Source organism: Ctenocephalides felis, unplaced genomic scaffold (assembly GCF_003426905.1).
Source record: "Ctenocephalides felis isolate EL2017-DRISC unplaced genomic scaffold, ASM342690v1 CF-g0.4_SCAFFOLD_01170, whole genome shotgun sequence".
Lineage (NCBI taxonomy): Eukaryota > Metazoa > Arthropoda > Insecta > Siphonaptera > Pulicidae > Ctenocephalides > Ctenocephalides felis.
In genome coordinates this window covers 72,683,800-72,702,668 of record NW_020537324.1, presented here as the reverse complement: position 1 = coordinate 72,702,668, position 18,869 = coordinate 72,683,800, and the positions used below count along the sequence as shown (strand labels likewise).

Genomic DNA, 18,869 nt, shown 5'->3' with positions numbered 1-18,869 from the left:
AAGGAAAAATATGATTTTATTGCACAACAGTAATGAATTTATTTCGATTACAAAAATGAAGTGTTTTTTAGTTGAACTTCTCTAAGTAAATGAAAGTGAATCCGCAAATTATCCGTTTTATAGAAGTGCTCTTTGGTAAACCACATTTTTTGTTTTTTGGTCTGACGTTGAGACAAACAAAGCGGATGGTTTTCCAACTCGTGAACAGGCAACGTATAACTGCCCATGTGAAAAACAATGATTTTCTAAATAATCTATTTGAAATTTATCCCGCAAACACTAAGCGATTGGCCTTGAGACTTGTTATTGCGAACTGGAAATTGCAATCGTTTGAAGTCAAACGGATGACCAGTCGGAATCATTGGTATGTCACCAAAACGCCAGCAATTTTTGATTGAATGGTGAAATTCATTGCGTGTACATCATTATTCTTTGCGGCAAGAATTGCTCGTCGACTTAATTGCAAGCATAATTCTGATAATTCTCACTAATGTCATTACTCGAATTTTTTAATTACGGTGCGTGAAGTTCCAGCAATTTGCATTAAGACACGATGCCATGCACCACTAATTTTCTTAGCTATAAACCTTGTGGAGCTCGAGGCCTTTCCAACAAATGCAAAATTGGCGAAATCGGTTCGTACGTTCTGGAGTTATTTCGTCAGGAAGGAAAACCCGACTTCTTTTTATATATATATATATATAGAAGATATATATATATATATATATATATATATATATACATTTTATTAACATTACTATTACAAATGTGATATAACGTTAATTATATGTATATATTTTAACGTATTTGTTAAGTAACTATATTTCAAAAGTATCTGAAACTTTACTTTTATTAATATTTATGTTTTCTTAAAATATACTTTGTGCATTTTTAAAAACAATTCTTAGCATTTAATTGGGTTTTTAATAATTGAATGCTTGTTTTTTTAAAATTTCGGTATAATGTTTACCAAAGTATTATATAACTAGTGGCGCATGGCATCGTACCTTAAGGCAAATTGCTGAAACTTCCTTTATCTAAAATTAAAATGTTTAAAAAAGCTTTATAATTTTTTGAGAATTTAAAAAATTAAATTTTTGGGAATTTTGAATTCTATGAAAAAAATGATTTTTATGAAATATATGATTTTATTAATATTTTTTTAAAGCAATCACGCTGTTTAGCTGAGTAGAGATAAAATATCATTAAGGAAAATTGCTGGAACTTTCCGTACCGAAAATTAAAATGTGTAAGAAAACTTTTAAAATTTTTAAAACTTTAAAAAGAAAGTCTGAAAAATTAAATTTTTGCAAACATTTGAAAAAAAATTAGTTTTTTTGAAATATTTGATTTTTTTATATTTTAAGATTTTTAGGAAATTTCGAACTTTTTTAAAGCAATCACGCTGTTTAGCCGAGTAGAGGCGAAATATCAAAGCGCGTAAGCGCCGCGTCGCTTTGGTTGCGGAACTCAAATATATAAATAAAATTTATACTCATTAGTAAAATCTCTATAAAATATCTGATAATTTACTTTTTTATTCCTGCCCTGTGTTTACTTTTTTATTCGATCTCCGAAACCTCTAGACCTACCTTCCCAAAATTTCAACCAAGAAAATAAAATGTTTTTTGAATTATTAAAATCGATCGCTCAGTAAAAAAAACTAAGTTACCGCTTTTTGCACTTTTTGTCCCGTAATTCTGAAACGGTTGGACCTGTCTGTGCCAAAAACGAATCAACACGTCTTCTTATCAATAGGAATCGAATGTTATTTGAATTATTCAAATCGTTTCATCCGTGTTCACGAAATCGTCAACGAAAATTTGTATCCGCACACACATACGTACACACATACATCAATTTTTTCTAAGGTATGCCAAAACATTCAGAAACCTCTGAAACGTAAAGATATATAAAAATTTTCATTTATGATTTTTTGCGATTACTATAACTTGCCCTACGGGAAGTTAATTATGCATTTTTGCGATTATTATAACTTACCATACGGCAAGTTAAAAATTAATTTCAATGACTTTTTTTACCTGGAAGTACATGCATTTTCAATGTCTCACTGGCGGCTTCTTTATCCTCCAACAATACATTAAGATCTTCTTCAGTCAATGATTCAAAGACTTCATCATTGGGAGCCAAAAGTGTAATACTGTCATTGGCGTCTTTGAAAATCTGTTCTAATTCTGTGCCGGTGGCAATTTTTGCCAAAATACTGTATTGGGGATCGGAGTTGATTGCCTCCCAAATAGTCTGAAGAAAAAATCACAATGCAATCAGAATATTATTTTAGACATTAAAATAAATAATAATAAACTAGAAACATTTATTATTTACCTGATTTGGTGGAGATAAAGGACGGTCGACCTCGTGAACGGTTCCTTCGCAAGATTTCAAATCGTGACGAAGAATTCGGGCGCAGTTTGCTGTAGCACGGTTGTAGGTGTGTCTGAACATTGGCAACTAGGATAAAAAATATTCATATAAAAATATATTATACTAGGGTTTGTCGGTTTTCAAAAACCGGTTTCAAAAACCGTTTTTTTTTGGCGAAAATTATGGAATTCGAAAACCGGTTTTTTAGTGAAAAAAGTCGGTTTTTACTGTATAAACGGAATATAACAAATATAGTCAAATATAAAAGATAGATGAAAGCGTTTTGATTCTTAAAATCATATCGGTTCAATAGCATTTGAAATCTTATCAATCTGCAATGGTTCCCAGAAAGGTTTTGTAAATATTAATTAAGATTTTTATACCAGAGTATAAATTAATTTAAGGCGCACAACTAGTGTGAAATTTTCAAAAAATCGAATTTTCAATTTTTCCATATTTCGGTAGGTTATACTTTTAAAAATAACATACCAAAATTTTAAATCGATATCTTAAATAGTTTTTGAGTCACGGCCATTTAAAGAGTATATATATATAGTATATAGTATAACGATCATTTTATCTTTTACGCGTTTTTCTCGAAACAGCATTTTCCGAATTTGCTGCAGCGATTACTCAAAAACAAATGATCCGATCACTATCGATTTTATTTTACATGTTCTATATATAGTTCTCCGTAAAATGAACTATCGATTTTTTGATCGGATCAAAAATCGAATTTTGGCAGTCCAAAAACGACCAAAATCTTGGGTAAAATTCGACTTTTTTTTAAAAAACGCCGTCATTTTGTCAATTTTTGATTTTTTTTCTTTATCGTAGTTCATTTTACAGACGACATTATCTAGTTTAACGAATTTTTTTTTTTTAAATTTCATCCACGGAATCACTGCAGCAGTGAAGGGCCTTTTTTGTCGCGCTTATAAATATATTCCTAAAATTTTGAAATTATTGATAAAATAGTTTTTTTAATATAAATTAACAAAATCACCTTTTTTAGGCGGTTACAATAGTTGTGTCACTTAAATCAGTGTGACTTTTCCTTGAAGTAACTTCTTCTACTCAAACTTTAAAAAAATTTTAAACCATAGAAGCCTAGAATTTTAAACCCTAGAAAACTTAGAATTATTATATCAGGTTTTAAAAACAATTAAGCATAATTTGGTCGCCAGTATGAGAGTATTTTCCATTTCAGGAAATTGTGTGAGCAAACAAAGGACACATCTAAGTAACAAATCGATAGACGTCCTCAGTTTTTTTTAAATCATATTTCATTAAACAAAAAACAATTAGAATGTTTAAAAGTGATTAATTAAAATTAGCTTAATTGTTTTTAAAACTAAAATTGATATTAACACACATATGTATCAACATGCATCTAATGTTTTTTATTTTATTTTTTAATTTAATGGATGTTTTTTTTATTTAAAAATGTATTATTTTTATTTATTCGAAAACTTTCCATTCACTATGCATGAATAACGAATAATTATTTTCAAAGTTATTTAATCCAGATAAACTATTATTTTTTAGTTCTACTAATTAAAATTAAAATAATTTTGTTTACTATTTATAAAATTGAACAAAAAATAAATTCAGTCAAATACTGCTCAAAGTCACACTAAATTTGCGGATAAATTACAGAATATTCGAGCAAAAATTTATTTTCTATAAAAAATGCGAAAACCGGTTAAAACCGGTTTTTTAGTAAAATTAAAATTCGAAAACCGGTTTTCTGAAATGTCGGTTTTTGTATAAACCCTAATTATACTGATACTGATTAAAGCATTAGATCTATTACTATTGATTCTTACCGTGCTGTACAAGTTAATCCTTAATTTGTCTCCATTCTTGCTGGCCGTGGGCAAATCCTCCTCGTCCTTCATATCGCAAGATGGCATTTTTCTGGTGACGACGTGATAACGTAAGAATTCTGCAGCCTTTTCTTTATCTTTCAACATTTCGTCGAAGGTAGATTTGAAGTCTTCGCTTTCCAAGGCACTATCAGCCACGGCAAAGACTGTTGCATTATTTAAACCAGCAAAGAAATCGCGCATGCCTGCTGATTCAATCAGCTCCAAGAAACGGGTGAAATTTTGCTTTTCTAGCTGGTTGTCGATGGAACGAGCTGGGATAAAAATTATTTATGAAAATATAATACTATTCATCACTTATCTATTTTTGAAGTAAAACTTCTTTAGGCGCGATATGGGTGTAAATCCGTACAAATGTAACGTAAATAGTTAGCGCAGCTATCGCAATTATTCGATCTAGTCTGCGAGGAAAACAAAAAATACATCAAATGTCAAATCATATGTCAAAAACAAAACAAAATGTGTCGACTTTCACTTGAATTTTGTATTTAGCTCGTAGTCTCTAAACATTTTTTGAAGTAAAACTTCTTTAGGCGCGACATGGGTTAGCAGTATAATTCGTGAGTTAATAGGTTGCATGTCAAATTTGTCGAAAGGTATTAAATTCGGGTAAAATTCCCACTTTGTGTGAATTTAACGGGTTTGTATTTCCACCTATACCAAATTATCCACCTAAACTAGATACTGTATCTGAAAGATTAATTTCACCTAGGTTGTGTTTCATGCAAATTAGACGATTGCAACATGCAAATGGACAATTTGGAATATTTGGCCAAATTATAATTGTGCCTGTTGACGTTGATAATATGGTTAATTTATTACCTCGTAATATTGATGATGATCTTTGCATTAACGTTCACATAAAAAAGAAAATGATTCATAGATCATGCTATGTGCAGGGCTTGATAAATAAAACAAATATAAAAGTATGGCTTCAATTTTTTAGGCAAGACAGATATTACAGCTGTTCAAGGAATGAGATTATATCGTCAGCGAAAAAGTAAAAAAATACAAACAGTAAATGAATGTATGTTAATTTTAATTACATGAAGTTCTTTAAACACAATTGGTACAGAATGAGTTAATTTGCAAAAACAATTTGTTTAGGCGTTGTTTAACATGATCCACTGTGTGAACGAATATTACAGAATTTATTAATCAGCAATTACTTTAAACCGATCATGTCATATTTCAAGTATGACCTTGATTACATTATTGTTTGTAAATATTATACATATTTTTAATGCAATCATAAATATATAATTTATAATTTATCATTATATAAATGCGTATAATGGTCGACACTAATAAATGTGTGCATCACGAGTGTTACCATATTACTAATAAACATTATTCAAAATTGTTATATGATGTATTCATTTTTACTTAACTTAAATTTTATACTTTGTACAGTAGCAAGTAAGTTTTACTTCAATCGCGTGTGATCCTTATGCGCACTCTTTTCATTTACCTGATTCAGGGACCATAACTTTATCCAAAACATGAATAACTCCGTTTTTGGCGACGATATCAGATTTCTCGATAGCTGCATCATCGTTGACACGAATTACTCTTGCAGAATCGCGATTTTTGCGTTGGACAGTATTGCCTTCGGGTTCCATACTTGTCGACTTCAAAGTCATAACATCCTTAGCCATATTGTGGGTGCTTACGACTTGCCCGGACCTCGGCACCGCTGCGGAGCAGAGAGTATGGGGCAGGATGTGGTTCTTGAGGATATCTGGAGAAAAAAATTAGATAAATACAAATATATTTTGTATGTCTTCTATGTGTTCAATTTTGCTTACTCATTGTGCAAGAGTCTCCATTGACGATTTTCATCCTGATACCGGCATCAAGGCTTTCAAAGGCTCTATCAGTTGGTGCAAAAACAGTGAAGGAACTTGCATCACCATCCTGATCAACATCGGACATAAGGGCCTCGTGCAGACCAGTTTTGCGTAAAGCCATTGCGAAAATGGTGAACTCGCCTAGAATTAAACAAATGTACCAGTATATAAAAAAATAATTAAATAAAATCGAAAACTAAACGAACTAGTGGTGTATGGCATCGTGCCTTAAGGCAAATTGCTGGAACTTGCCGTACCGTAATGAAATATTCCAGAAATTTTAAAAGTTTTCAAATATATTATTACAAATACTGCAACTTTCATTATTTTTGCTATCTTGTTATAACTGAGCAAATCAAATGTAAATCATAAATCATAAATCAATTTATCTCCAGAACATTAACAATCGTCATTTCATTTCGAATTCAATTTCAAAAAACGACAGTTGCCTAATTTACACAAAATTGAAAAAGTGCTCCCGTATAGTCACAGTCTAAACGAATTTGCAAATAATTCGGTGCGACATTTTCACTTATACTATGCTTAGCTTGGCGGCATTTTCGCATTTTTCAATAGTTTTCACAAAATTGGAAAGTGCTCCAGTACATAAACAGTCTAAACGCACTTGGGTAAACATTTGTACCAGAGTGGTAATTAGACTGTGCTTAGCCTGGGTATTTTTTAACTTCCCGAAGGAGAAGTTTATGTTTTCATCAGAAAATCCGATTCGCTAATTTTATGTTTTCTCGACGTTTCAAGCCATTCTGAATCGAACGAGACCAAATTTGGAAAAAGTATATATGTGTGTGTGTGTGTGTGAACACATTTTTTGCCGTAAATCGACGTTTTCTCAAAAACGGTTGGACCGATTTCGAAATTTTAAAAGCCATTCGACGTATTTCGATGAGGACTAGCGTTTGTTTCTCAGTTTTGTGCGACGATCTTCCAAGCCGTTTCTTTGTAATTTGAAAAAAAAGTGCTCATCCTACCGAACCGATTTTAAAAAATAAAAAACTGTTCGAAAGATATTAATTGGGCATGATACTGATTAGTTTTAGGTGAAAATATACCGAGCCGTTTTCTTGTAATTAACTGTTGAGAAAAATGTAAGCCGATTTTTATTGATTTTTTTAGCGATATATATCATGGTCTTATAGAACTTACTTTAATATTACGGCCTTACGACAAGTAGTTTAATTTTAAAAATTCATCAAAGTTTGAGAAAATGAGTAGTTTTTTTTTTAACGTTAGCTTAAATTAAAATTAGACGATTTACTTGGTATAATAATTTAGTATTTGCTCTTAATAAACATACTAAACCATTAAAGTCCTACGAAAACTGGTTCAAATATAATACATAATTGTTGATTTTTGAAAAGTTGCTTGTTGAAAATACTCCGAGTAAACGTGTTCGTTCGTTTTCAGTTATGTGTAATAATTCCACTCATAAATTGATTTATTTTTTATTGATTAAGTCGATTATTTACACATATCGAGAAGTTCATGTAACTTGCCTCAAGACTAAATACCAATACCAACTAGTTGAGATATTGCTGGTGCATGGATTTTTATGCCACTTACCATGTTGTTCTAGCAATTGGAAAATATTCTCCGAAGCTGGCATCAAGATACCATCAAGGCCATGTACAAGTCCTTCCTTGGTGGTGAGAAGATTTCCTTTGGTGATTGGAGCACAATTGGCAGTGACCACACGTTGGGTTAAAAGGGAATCGTCTTGGGATTCGCCTGAGATTTCCTCTTCGTCAGAGTTGGATGCCGGTGGACGAGGGTAGATGTTGATACGAATCGTGTTGTTTTCGTTGTCACTAAAAGGAGCAAATATTGATGATGGTGTACTAATGAGGATGTAAGAGTTATTTTCTTACCTTTCCAAGATTTGTTCATTGGTGAGCTCATTCAAGTCGTACAAGTTAGGAATGATGTGACCTAGAACTAGCGCTTTTGGTGGCACGTTGTCGATTTGGCGTTTTCTACGCTGGGCATTAGGTTCTGGTAGAAGGCGAACATCGAAGTCAACTTGGTTCTACAAACAAATAAAATAAATTAAGTTAAATACTCGAGGATCTTTCAATGCACTTGGAAGAAAAAAAGTTTGATGTGTTATTTAAACTTAATAAAGTATTTCTTATTGCAAAAATGTTTTCAATAACTGAATGCCTTGACCTTCAAATTTATTTTTAGCAGCCGAAAGAAAAAATTGTATTTGTTCATATTAGTCGTTAACAAGGGATCGTAAGTGCTGAAAAGTACTTTTAAGTAAAAAATTTAATTAACTAAACTTTATATATATACTAGCAGACCCGGCAAACGTTGTTTTGCTAAGTAAGGAATATTCTAAACAATTTCTAGAGAATCAAAAATATTAATACTTCAAGTGTATAAGGATGTGTTGTTTAAATGCTACATACAATGAGGTGTTATAAAAACACTAAACTCCATTAGTTAGTCTATATTTTGTCAATACAATCAAACTGTAAGTTTTATACACTTTCTATAGAAAACATATGGTATAATCCAATCCAAGTATATTTTTGTTCTTTCGACTTATTGATTACGTTTCAAGTCTTTCAGATCCTTTTTGGATTCTGGATTTTGTGTATAATTGTAAATAATACTACTGAGCTTATAAAAAAAAAGTTTCAAGTAACTTTCGATAAATTAAAGTAAATTTAATAAAAAGTATATATGTAGAGCAGGGCGAAGCACAAAGGTCCAAATTGACTTTGAGCAATTATAAAGTATATTGTGAAAACCATAACAATTATATCACAACAAACAACACATTTCAAACAAACAATTATCTGACTACGTTCAGTAAACTGCTTTCTACTTCATCATTGTAGAAATGTGCTTTTTTGATGTCTTTCAAAAATTTGTTATCTAGACCTTTTTACCCTTTAGTGGCAAATAAGTTTGATGTCTTATTTTAATTTTAAAGGTATTTTACAAAATAATTACATTTTTAACTAATGCTAAAAAACTACGAACGGAAGAAAATACTTTTAATATGGATTTTCAAAGATTACCGTTTTCAAATCAAGGTTATAGCTGGTTATACATCTTTTTTCCTCTACTTTCAAATATTGTTGTTGAACAATGCTTAACTTTACTGATTTTTGACACATCGGTGGTGGACCTTTTTAACCCCGGATCTTCATAGATCACTATCTATTCTTCGATAAATTCTGGAAAATTATAACTGGGAAAATGTTATTCGACAAAACGTCCATTTGATTGATACCAAATTTAGGTTCTGAATTTAGATAACATAAACAAAAAATAATATGACCTAGAAAATGAGTATATAATTTTACAAATGAGATTTGTGTGCACCGTGCTTGAAAAAAATATGCCAAAAAGTGCATTTTCATATTAACATTTCCAAAAAGTTGTGATTTTGAGTCTCAAGTAACACTTGCGGCCCGTTTACTAACGTTTTTGTATATAAATAAAACTTATTACTACAATTTAATCATAACGTAATTGAACATCATCGGTCAAAAACGTTTGACATTTCACGTATTAGCCACCGTCCATTGTTTTATTTAAATTACGCTTCTACAAAAAATTTCAAATTAAAAATGTAAAGTTTCTACGCGATTTTGAAATATTATCTCATCTTTCCGATCATCTGTGGGTTTGCATGAATTTTTCAAGACTAAGACTGGCCAAATCGGTTTAGCCGAATTCGAGTTTTACCGAATCATTTGATCGAGAGCTACATTTTTATATATAAGATATATAAGAAAAACTGTCATAATATATATATATATATATATATATATATATATATATATATATATATATATATATATGATGATAGTTTTTTCGACGTTGATACATATTTGTAATATTTTTGCAACCCAACCATCGAATTAAATTTTTTTTTAATTCGACGATTGGGCTGCAAAAATATTGCAAATATATATTCCATCCATTTTTTCTAATGTAAAGATATATAAAAATTACTATAGCGTACCCTACGGGAAATTAACGAGTGATTAGAGACGAACGTTTCTTGTTTTATATGTGATACTTGTTGTGATGTATTTGGTTTAGTTTTCACAATACAATTGGTCTTACCCAATATCAATTTTAACAATTATCTTATATCTTTTATCTTTTATCTTTGATCTTACATTCTGTGTCATCTTCTCGTAATCGCGCATGGCCTCGTCGCTCGGCACGAACAGGGTGATGTTCTCCTGGTCGACCCTGTCCTCGAGATCGGCCTCCCTGACCAGAGTGGCGAATTCTGCCGCGCCGAGATCCTTCTCGACGATCTCCATGACCGGTTTCATGTCGACTTTCTCGCACAGAGCGACTTTGCCGCCTTTCACCGCCGCCGACGACGACGACGACGATATCGCCGACGGGTTGCGCCGGTAGCCGTGGCAGCATTTGTAGGTTACCGTGAAGGCGCTGCTTTTGCCGTTCGAATGCTTCCTGGGAGAGGAAAAATGGAAAGATTCTCATTAGTATATTAAACTGATTTATGTTTTTAACATCCCGAAGGAGACGTTTATGTTTTCGACAAAAAATCCGATTTGCTAATTTTATGTTTTTTTCTGAATCGAATGAGACCAAATTTGAAAAAAGTATGTGTGTGTATGTGTGAACAGATTTTTTGCGATCGACGTTTTCTCGAAAACGGCTTCAAATCAACGTTTTGAATTCAATTCAATGTATCTCGATGAGGACTATTGTTTGTCAGTTTTGTGCGACGATCGACCAAGCCGTTTCCTTATAAATAGCAGAAAAGTGAAAAATTTTTCGTCTACGTTTTAGCCCGCAATTCTGAATCGATTTTGAAAATTCGAAAACCGTTCGGAAAATATTGGTTGAAAATCGTGCCGATTAGTTTTTGATAAAGACCGGCCAGGCCGTTTTCTTGCAATAAAGTATTGAAATTTTTTTTTCGACGATTGTTATTATTATCTTTTTGACGATAGATACTATAGTCTTCTAGATCATACTAAAATATTACCGCCCTACGACAACTGGTTTAGCTTTAAAAATTCGTCAAAGTTTGCAAAAATTAGTATGGTCTTTTTGGCATTTGTCAAAATTAGAACTTTCATAGACGTTTGCTCAAAAACGCCTGAACCGATTTCAGAAATTTAAAAACCATTTGATGTGTCTCAATAAGGACTATCGCTTGTCAGTTTTGTGCGACCAGCGGTCGAGCCGTTTCTTTGTAATTTGTAAAAAGTGTTAAATTGTTCGTCCACATTTAAGGTCATACTATCAAATCGATTTTAAAAAATCAAAAACTGTTCGAAAAATATTGGTTGGGATTGATACAGATTAGTTTTAGGTAAAAAATTGCTGAGTCGTTTTCTTGAAATTAACAGTTGAAAAAATTTTTTTTGCCGATTTTTATGATTTTTTTGACGATAGATACCATAGTCTTATAGATCATACTAAAATGTTACGGCCCTAGTAGTTTAATTTAAAAAAATCATCAAAGTTTGAAGAAAATATTATAGTCAAAAGTGTTAAAAGTTGCTTTTGTGATGTGACAAGTCAAACATTGTCAATTCAATAAAATTTTGAATAATAAGCTACAATTTTAGAACATATAAACACGTGTTTGTGCAATATAATTACAGTTAATTTAAATGTGCTTGAGAAAGTTCAATTCAAAATCGCAATATTTAGATTTAATTGAAAGCGCAAACTTGAACTTCGAAATAAACAATTAAACATCTAAATATCTAAATCTCAATTTCCGTTTATTAAGTAAATTATTAATATTACACATTTTGAGAAATTCGTGCAACTTGTCTTAAGGCAAAATGCCACTTTCAACTAGTTGGATATCTATAATATTTTAGTATGTTATTTGAGACTAAAAAAATCTGTGTGCAAACTTTCATCAGAATAATTCAAATTTCTTCGTATATTTGATATAAAATCCAAGAACTAAAAAGAATTAACTAAACAGAAGTTAAATTTAAAATAATTTTCAATATTTATATCATACGTAATTCATAGTATATTATCAACAATTGTAATCTAATGTATAAAAATTTATAAAGTATTAAAAAGTAGATTTTATAAAAGCTAAAGCTAAAGATATGTATAAACCTATAATTGGCAGATGCACTTAAAAGCAATTTCAAGACAAAATATTTACAAAATTCCGAGAACGACATAATTTGGATTTTATGAAATTAATAATAATAATTTTGATTAAAAATATCTTTAGAATTTCAAGAATCAAAACGCTTTCATCTATCTTTTATATTTGGCTATATTTGTCATTTTCCATTTATACAGTGAAAACAGACTTTTTTCACTAAAAAACCGGTTTTTCAATTCCATAATTTTCGCCAAAAAACCGGTTTTTAAAACCGGTTTTTGAAAACCGACAAATTCTAGTCATATGAATATAATGAACTGCCTATCGATATCAAGATTACCAGTAATGACAATAACTTCAAATGGAAAATAAAGAAATATTATAAAGAAATTCAAGACAAAAGAGATTTAAGAGATATTTATAGATATTTAAATATAAGGTAGAATGAAATAGACATGAATAATATGTATACATAAAATATCAAAATTGTTTCGTAATCTCTTACACCAGGCACTAATGTCTGACTGAGATATGAAAATAATATATCAACATAAAAAAAATCACTATAACGTAAATATTAAAAATAATAATAAAGCGAGGAATAAAAAATAATTTATGGCCTTGCCTTCGGGTAGAGCACTAACTAATATACGAGTATTAACTAATTTTTTTACCTCTTGGTGCAGGTGTACATATTGTTAGTTTCGCTGCAAGATTCGAAACTGGCATCTCCATTGAAAACGATGATTCCAGAACCATGATGCATTTGTCTGACAGTTTCTTCATTTTCTTCATCACTTTCTTTTTCTTCTTCATCCACAATTTGTTTGCGTTCTACGCACACATTAGGCCTGAAGAGGAAAAAAATAATTATAAATAATAATTTAACCAGAATACAAAATTATATGAAGTATGAACAATCTAGAAGTTAGAGTTGGGGTATATGAAATTTTTGATTTTATCCCATAATAATAGCTAGATTATTAAAAACTTTATCATCACATTTATATTATATAACTCTCTTGTTAAATTCGTTGTTTATTTCCACCTAAATAAACTTTTTTTTAATTCATATCCTTTTGCTTTTTATTTCAATTAAAGATATATAATAAATTCATACGTTTAATATATAGTATGATATATTAAAGAGGCTTAAGAACAAAAGCATTTCCGCTTGTATTGTGAAAAACCTAGACCAATTTATTTTCCAGACAAGATCTGCTAGTTTGCATGATATCAATGCAGTTTTTGTCCAAACAACTATCACTGTCAATAGTCAAGAAACTTGTTCTTATTTCATATCTATTACAACTTTGTTAGTCATAGCTGTACTTTCAATAATAATACTGAGTTTTTAATTATTTTAAATGAATTTTCAAAATTATTCATTTACGATTATTCATTTCACGATTCTCACCATACATATTTAATACGTAGAATTTTTTACAATAGAGAAACAAGTCATTAATGTATTAACTTATTATCATAGTTTAAAATCTTATTTGTTAATGGATATTGCTTTTTTATTTAAATTCTAAACGGTGTAATTTGCGCCAATTAATATTTTCATGGCATCGTGGTCATCCAGGCCAGGACAAAAAATTGAACATTGGGATAGAAAAAATAGGATCTATAAATTAATAACATTTTTAACTTCCCGTAGGGTATGTTATTGTAATCGCCCAAAAATCGAAATTCCTCATACCTCAGAAAAAATGGACGCGCGTGTGTGTGTATGTATGGATACAAATTTCCAGTCACGTTTTCGGGCGCACGGATCAACCGATTTGAATGGTTCAAAAAACATTCGATTCCTATTGATAGGGAAATGTGCTGATTAGTTTTAGGCAAAGGCCGGTCCAGTTATTTCGGAGATAAAGAGCAAAGAGTGCAGAAAATGAAAATCGAGTTTTGGAGAGAACGGAGCATCCGATTTGAATGATCTATAAGACATTGGGAGAAGTGGTTATTAGTTTTTGGCAAAGGCAGGACCAGCCATTCCAAAGATACGGAGCTAAATGTGCAAAAAATGGCAGTTTTTGAGAGAACTAAGAGTCCGGTTTAAATGATCCAAAGAACTTTCTGCTTGCCTTAACAAAATAATTGATTTTGGAAAACAAAATTTTTGTTTAAACTATTTTTAAAATTTTTTTTTTCAAAAAAAAAAATTTTTTGTATATCGAAATTAATTCAGATTATATTTTTAATTCTGACTAAAGTTCTAATATACTTTAAACAAATAATTTCAACTTTGCAATTCAGTTTATATAATTTTTATAAATATTAGACAATGTTACAATATTAATAATAATCTATTTGAAAACATTTTATATTCCTCGAACATTTCGTTACGGTACGGAAAGTTCCAGCAATTTGCCTTAAGGCACGATGCCATACACCTCACTAGTTTCTTTTACTCACTTTTTAATTGAAAGTTATTTGAAGAAAAGTAAAAAATTTTCCAAATCTATGCAATGCAAGTTATCTAAATGCAATCGCAATGCAAAATACTAAACTGCAAATTATTAAAAATTTCAATATGCAAGTTTATATAAAAGTTTATGCTAAATTTTAGTAAATTTAATTTAGTTTTTACGAATGTAAATTAGTTCTAATGCCCTAAATAAAAATTAATAGTTATTTGAAGAAAATAAGAAAAGTCAAAACACGTCTTAAATTCGCATGTTGCTAGTTAGCAACGTACTAAATATACTAAATACTTAAATGACAAAAAACTAAATCTAACAAAAACTACCACCTAATTCTTTCAATATCATTTGTAAACCGATTTTAAAGTTAGTAACATTCAAATTGGTAAAAATACCCTTACCAGTCTTCGAGCGGGTATTTTTACCAGCCCCGCGAAGTATGAAGTACTTATTTAAATTGTTGATACTGTCAACGACTGAAAACTAACCTCCAACAACAAAAAATGTCAAAATGACATATTGATTTGACTTCCCGCATATTTATTTACAAGTGCTCAACTCATCAGTACCTATTATTTTGGACTGCTTGATAATATCTCCATGTCGCCATAATAACACAAAACATGTAACCGAACTATATACTAGGCATTATACAAAAACCGACATTTCAGAAAACCGGTTTTCGAATTTTAATTTCACTAAAAAACCGGTTTTAACCGGTTTTCGAATTTTATATAAAATATAAATATTTGCTCGAATATACTGTAATTTATCCGCTAATTTAGTGTAATTTAGAGCAGTATTTGAATGAATTTAATTATTGTTCAATTTTATGGATAGTAAATAAAATTATTTTAATTTTAATTAGCAGAACTAAAAATAATAGTTTATCTTGATTAGATAACTTTGAAAATAATTATTCGTTATTCATGCATCATTTTCACATATAAGAATGAAAATAATTTTATGATAGTGAAAGGAAAGTTTTCGAATAAATAAAAATAATACATTTTTAAATAAAAAAATTCATTAAATAAAAAAAAAATAAAAAATATTAGATACATGTTGATACATACTTGTTAATATCAATTTTAGTTTTAAAAACAATTAGCTAAACTCGAGTATTGTCTGTTCCGAGCAATTTTAATTGATTAATTTTAAACATTCTAACTGTTTTTTTGTTTAATAAAATATGATTTAAAAAAACTGACAACATCTATCGAATTGCTACTTAGACGTGTCCTTTGTTTTCTCACAAAAAATCCTGAAATAGAAAATATTCTCATACTTGCGACCAAATTATGCTTAATTGTTTTTAAAGCCTGATATAATAATTCTAAGTTTTTTGTTCTTTAATTTGTGGCTTCTAGGGTTTAAAACTCTTAAGTTTGAGTAGAGGAAGTTACTTCTTCAACGCCCTCATTTAAATTAATACAAACTCTGGTATAAAAATATAAATTAATATATACAAAACCTTTCTGGGAACCATTGCAGACTGATAAGATATCAAGTGCTATTGAAACGATATGATTTCAAGAATCAAAACGTTTTCATCTATCTATTATATTTGGCTATATTTGTCATTTTCCAATTATACAGTGAAAACCGGCTTTTTCTACTGAAAAACCGGTTTTCGAATTCCATAATTTTCGCCAAAAAACTGGTTTTTGAAAACCGACAAACCCTAAACCGAACCTAGCTGTTACTCTGTTACTCTTATAATATTTTTTTAAATTAGTTAACCTTGACATAAGCATAAATAAAACTTCAGTAAGACGTTCACGGTGCGTTTTAATTAATATTTACAATTTTTTTCCACCATAGTGACAACTATATCAATTTTTGAGTCCCATCACAAGCCTGGCCTTGGCCATCAGCCTCTTGTCGCTCATAAAAATCTTCAATTTCTTCAGAGAGCCAGTTGCCGAAGAAGGAGCCCTCGATTTGATCTTCATGACCCTCTTCAAATTTTTTCCCATCTTGTTGATTTCCTTCGAAGCGATTTTGATCTCGTTGTCGATCAGTTTGTCAAAAGCGATTTTGTCGAAGATGTTGTCATCTTCCATTTTACCAGAAATCGATGGTTCTTTATCCTCTAATTGGTGCGACATATTATTTTGTATTGATAATTTTGCTTAAACGGAGACTGATAATTTTAAATTTTTTTGATGACCAAAAATTTTAGTTGTAACCTTCCAGAACGTCTTTTGTTTTTAAATTTTAGCTTGGGGATATGATTTTAATCTAGTCCAGATCCAAATCTTTTATTTTTTCATTTGATTTTTCTGCTAATTTGCCGAATTGTAAATTACGAATTAGTAGTATTTGTAAAAATATATTGAATGTTTCCACCTGTTGCAATTCCAAGGCTTTCAAACTGTTTAAATTGCGATTTAGACGTTCCAGTGATCCTAAAACAGTCCTTTTCATGCTTTTTAAGGCATCCTTATCCATATTGAATTTTTTTCAGAAATTTTGGACAATTTGCGAATAAAAATACGTGTAAGATAAATCTACAATAGATTACACTAATTATTCAAAATAAAATAAATGACATATTGTAATTTATTAAGTAGCTATATTAAATTTTTGTTTCAAATAATTTGCAGTCTTGAATCAAGCCATGATGAGTATATAAAACTTGATGAAACAATTTTCTGGTAAATTATGTGGAATTCGTATTTTTTTTACATTTTTCATATCTTGAAAATTTTACCGACAAAATTGCAATATATACATGAGTAAAAATTGTATAAAATTTATTAAAAACTGTTATTTACACTTGAATTTTGAATAATTAATTAATTAATTAATTATAAATAATACGTGTAAGATAAATCTACAATAGATTACACTAATTATTCAAAATAAAATAAATGACATATTGTAATTTATTAAGTAGCTATATTAAATTTTTGTTTCAAATAATTTGAATCAAGCCATGACGAGTATATGAAACTTGGTAAAACAATTTTCTGGTAAATAATGTGGAATTCGTATTTTTTTACATTTTTCATATCTTGAAAATTTTACCGACAAAATTGCAATATATACATCAGTAAAAATTGTATAAAATTTATTAAAAACAGTTATTTACACTTGAATTTTGAATAATTCGTAGTTGAAATGCATACTTTAGTAATAACATGGATTTGGAACATTTTTTCACTTTTCTCCAAATAACTTTAAATTATTATTTTGGACATTTTAATTGGTTTGCATTAGTAAAAACTAGATAAAATTTACTAAAATCTAGTATAAACTTTTAATCGCAAGGTAAGTTACTTCAGCAAGATATGTAACAAAAAATATAGGGTCCTATTACATCTTTGTAAAATTTTTGGCATAAAGCATTTATTTGGATTTTGACTTTTAATATATTTAAATTAGAAAAAAATAATGTAAAAATTAATGTTTGCGTAAATTATAAATATTTTGATCAAATTGACTTTGGACTATGTGGACTGTGTGTTTATATTAGTTATGTGTTATATATTTTTATAAAAATTAGTGTAACTTTTATTTTATATTATACTCCATTAAAAAAATAAAATGAAGTAATTTTAAGTATTTTAAAATTGTTTCTTAAACAGAGGTTAATAAACAATTCGACTATTAGAAAAAAATGTTTTATATTTTAATTGAGAATCTGATTTTTCTAGAGACTAAAAAGATATTTTAACATGTTATTATTTAAAAATATAATATATGTTTTACTTTATTACATTTAGCCAAATAACGACGTTAAATTTTTTTACAGCATTATTTCAAAAGATATTTAAAAAATTGAGAAATAATTGTATCTAAAGATCTCAAAAAGCATAAATATTTAATAAGAAACTTAAAATATCCTTATATAATTAGTTATTTTTTATATTATATGTACTATGTATTAATAAATAAAATCCTTTATAGTGAAGGAGTTTATAAATATGATTTTATTTTAAATTTAATCGTGGGATAAATTTAGTTAGGTGCACCTTTGGTTTTCAAAAAAAAAATAATTAAGTTTTGGATTAAAAAAAATATTAAAATCTTTTATTATCTATTATTAAAATGATTTTTTTAATATGATAGCATTTGTAACGAACATTCTAAAATCCTTATGAAATTACTTTCATAACGACATATGACTATATAAGTTATACAAGTTTTTATCCCTGATATATATATATATATATATATATATATATATATATACATATAAAAT

The 18,869-nt window shown here is 29.3% G+C and overlaps 1 protein-coding gene across 1 annotated transcript in view; it reads right to left on the bottom strand.

Moving 5' to 3' along the window:
- Positions 1-18,869, bottom strand: part of LOC113368431 (periostin) — a gene marked incomplete in the record, with an annotated part of 74,045 nt that overhangs the window by 591 nt on the left and 54,585 nt on the right. The window contains 9 exon segments of the mRNA XM_026609978.1: positions 2,043-2,262; positions 2,347-2,472; positions 4,215-4,528; positions 5,746-6,015; positions 6,083-6,265; positions 7,706-7,950; positions 8,011-8,168; positions 10,285-10,591; positions 12,905-13,077. Coding sequence (XP_026465763.1) covers positions 2,043-2,262; positions 2,347-2,472; positions 4,215-4,528; positions 5,746-6,015; positions 6,083-6,265; positions 7,706-7,950; positions 8,011-8,168; positions 10,285-10,591; positions 12,905-13,077 — 1,996 coding nt within the window.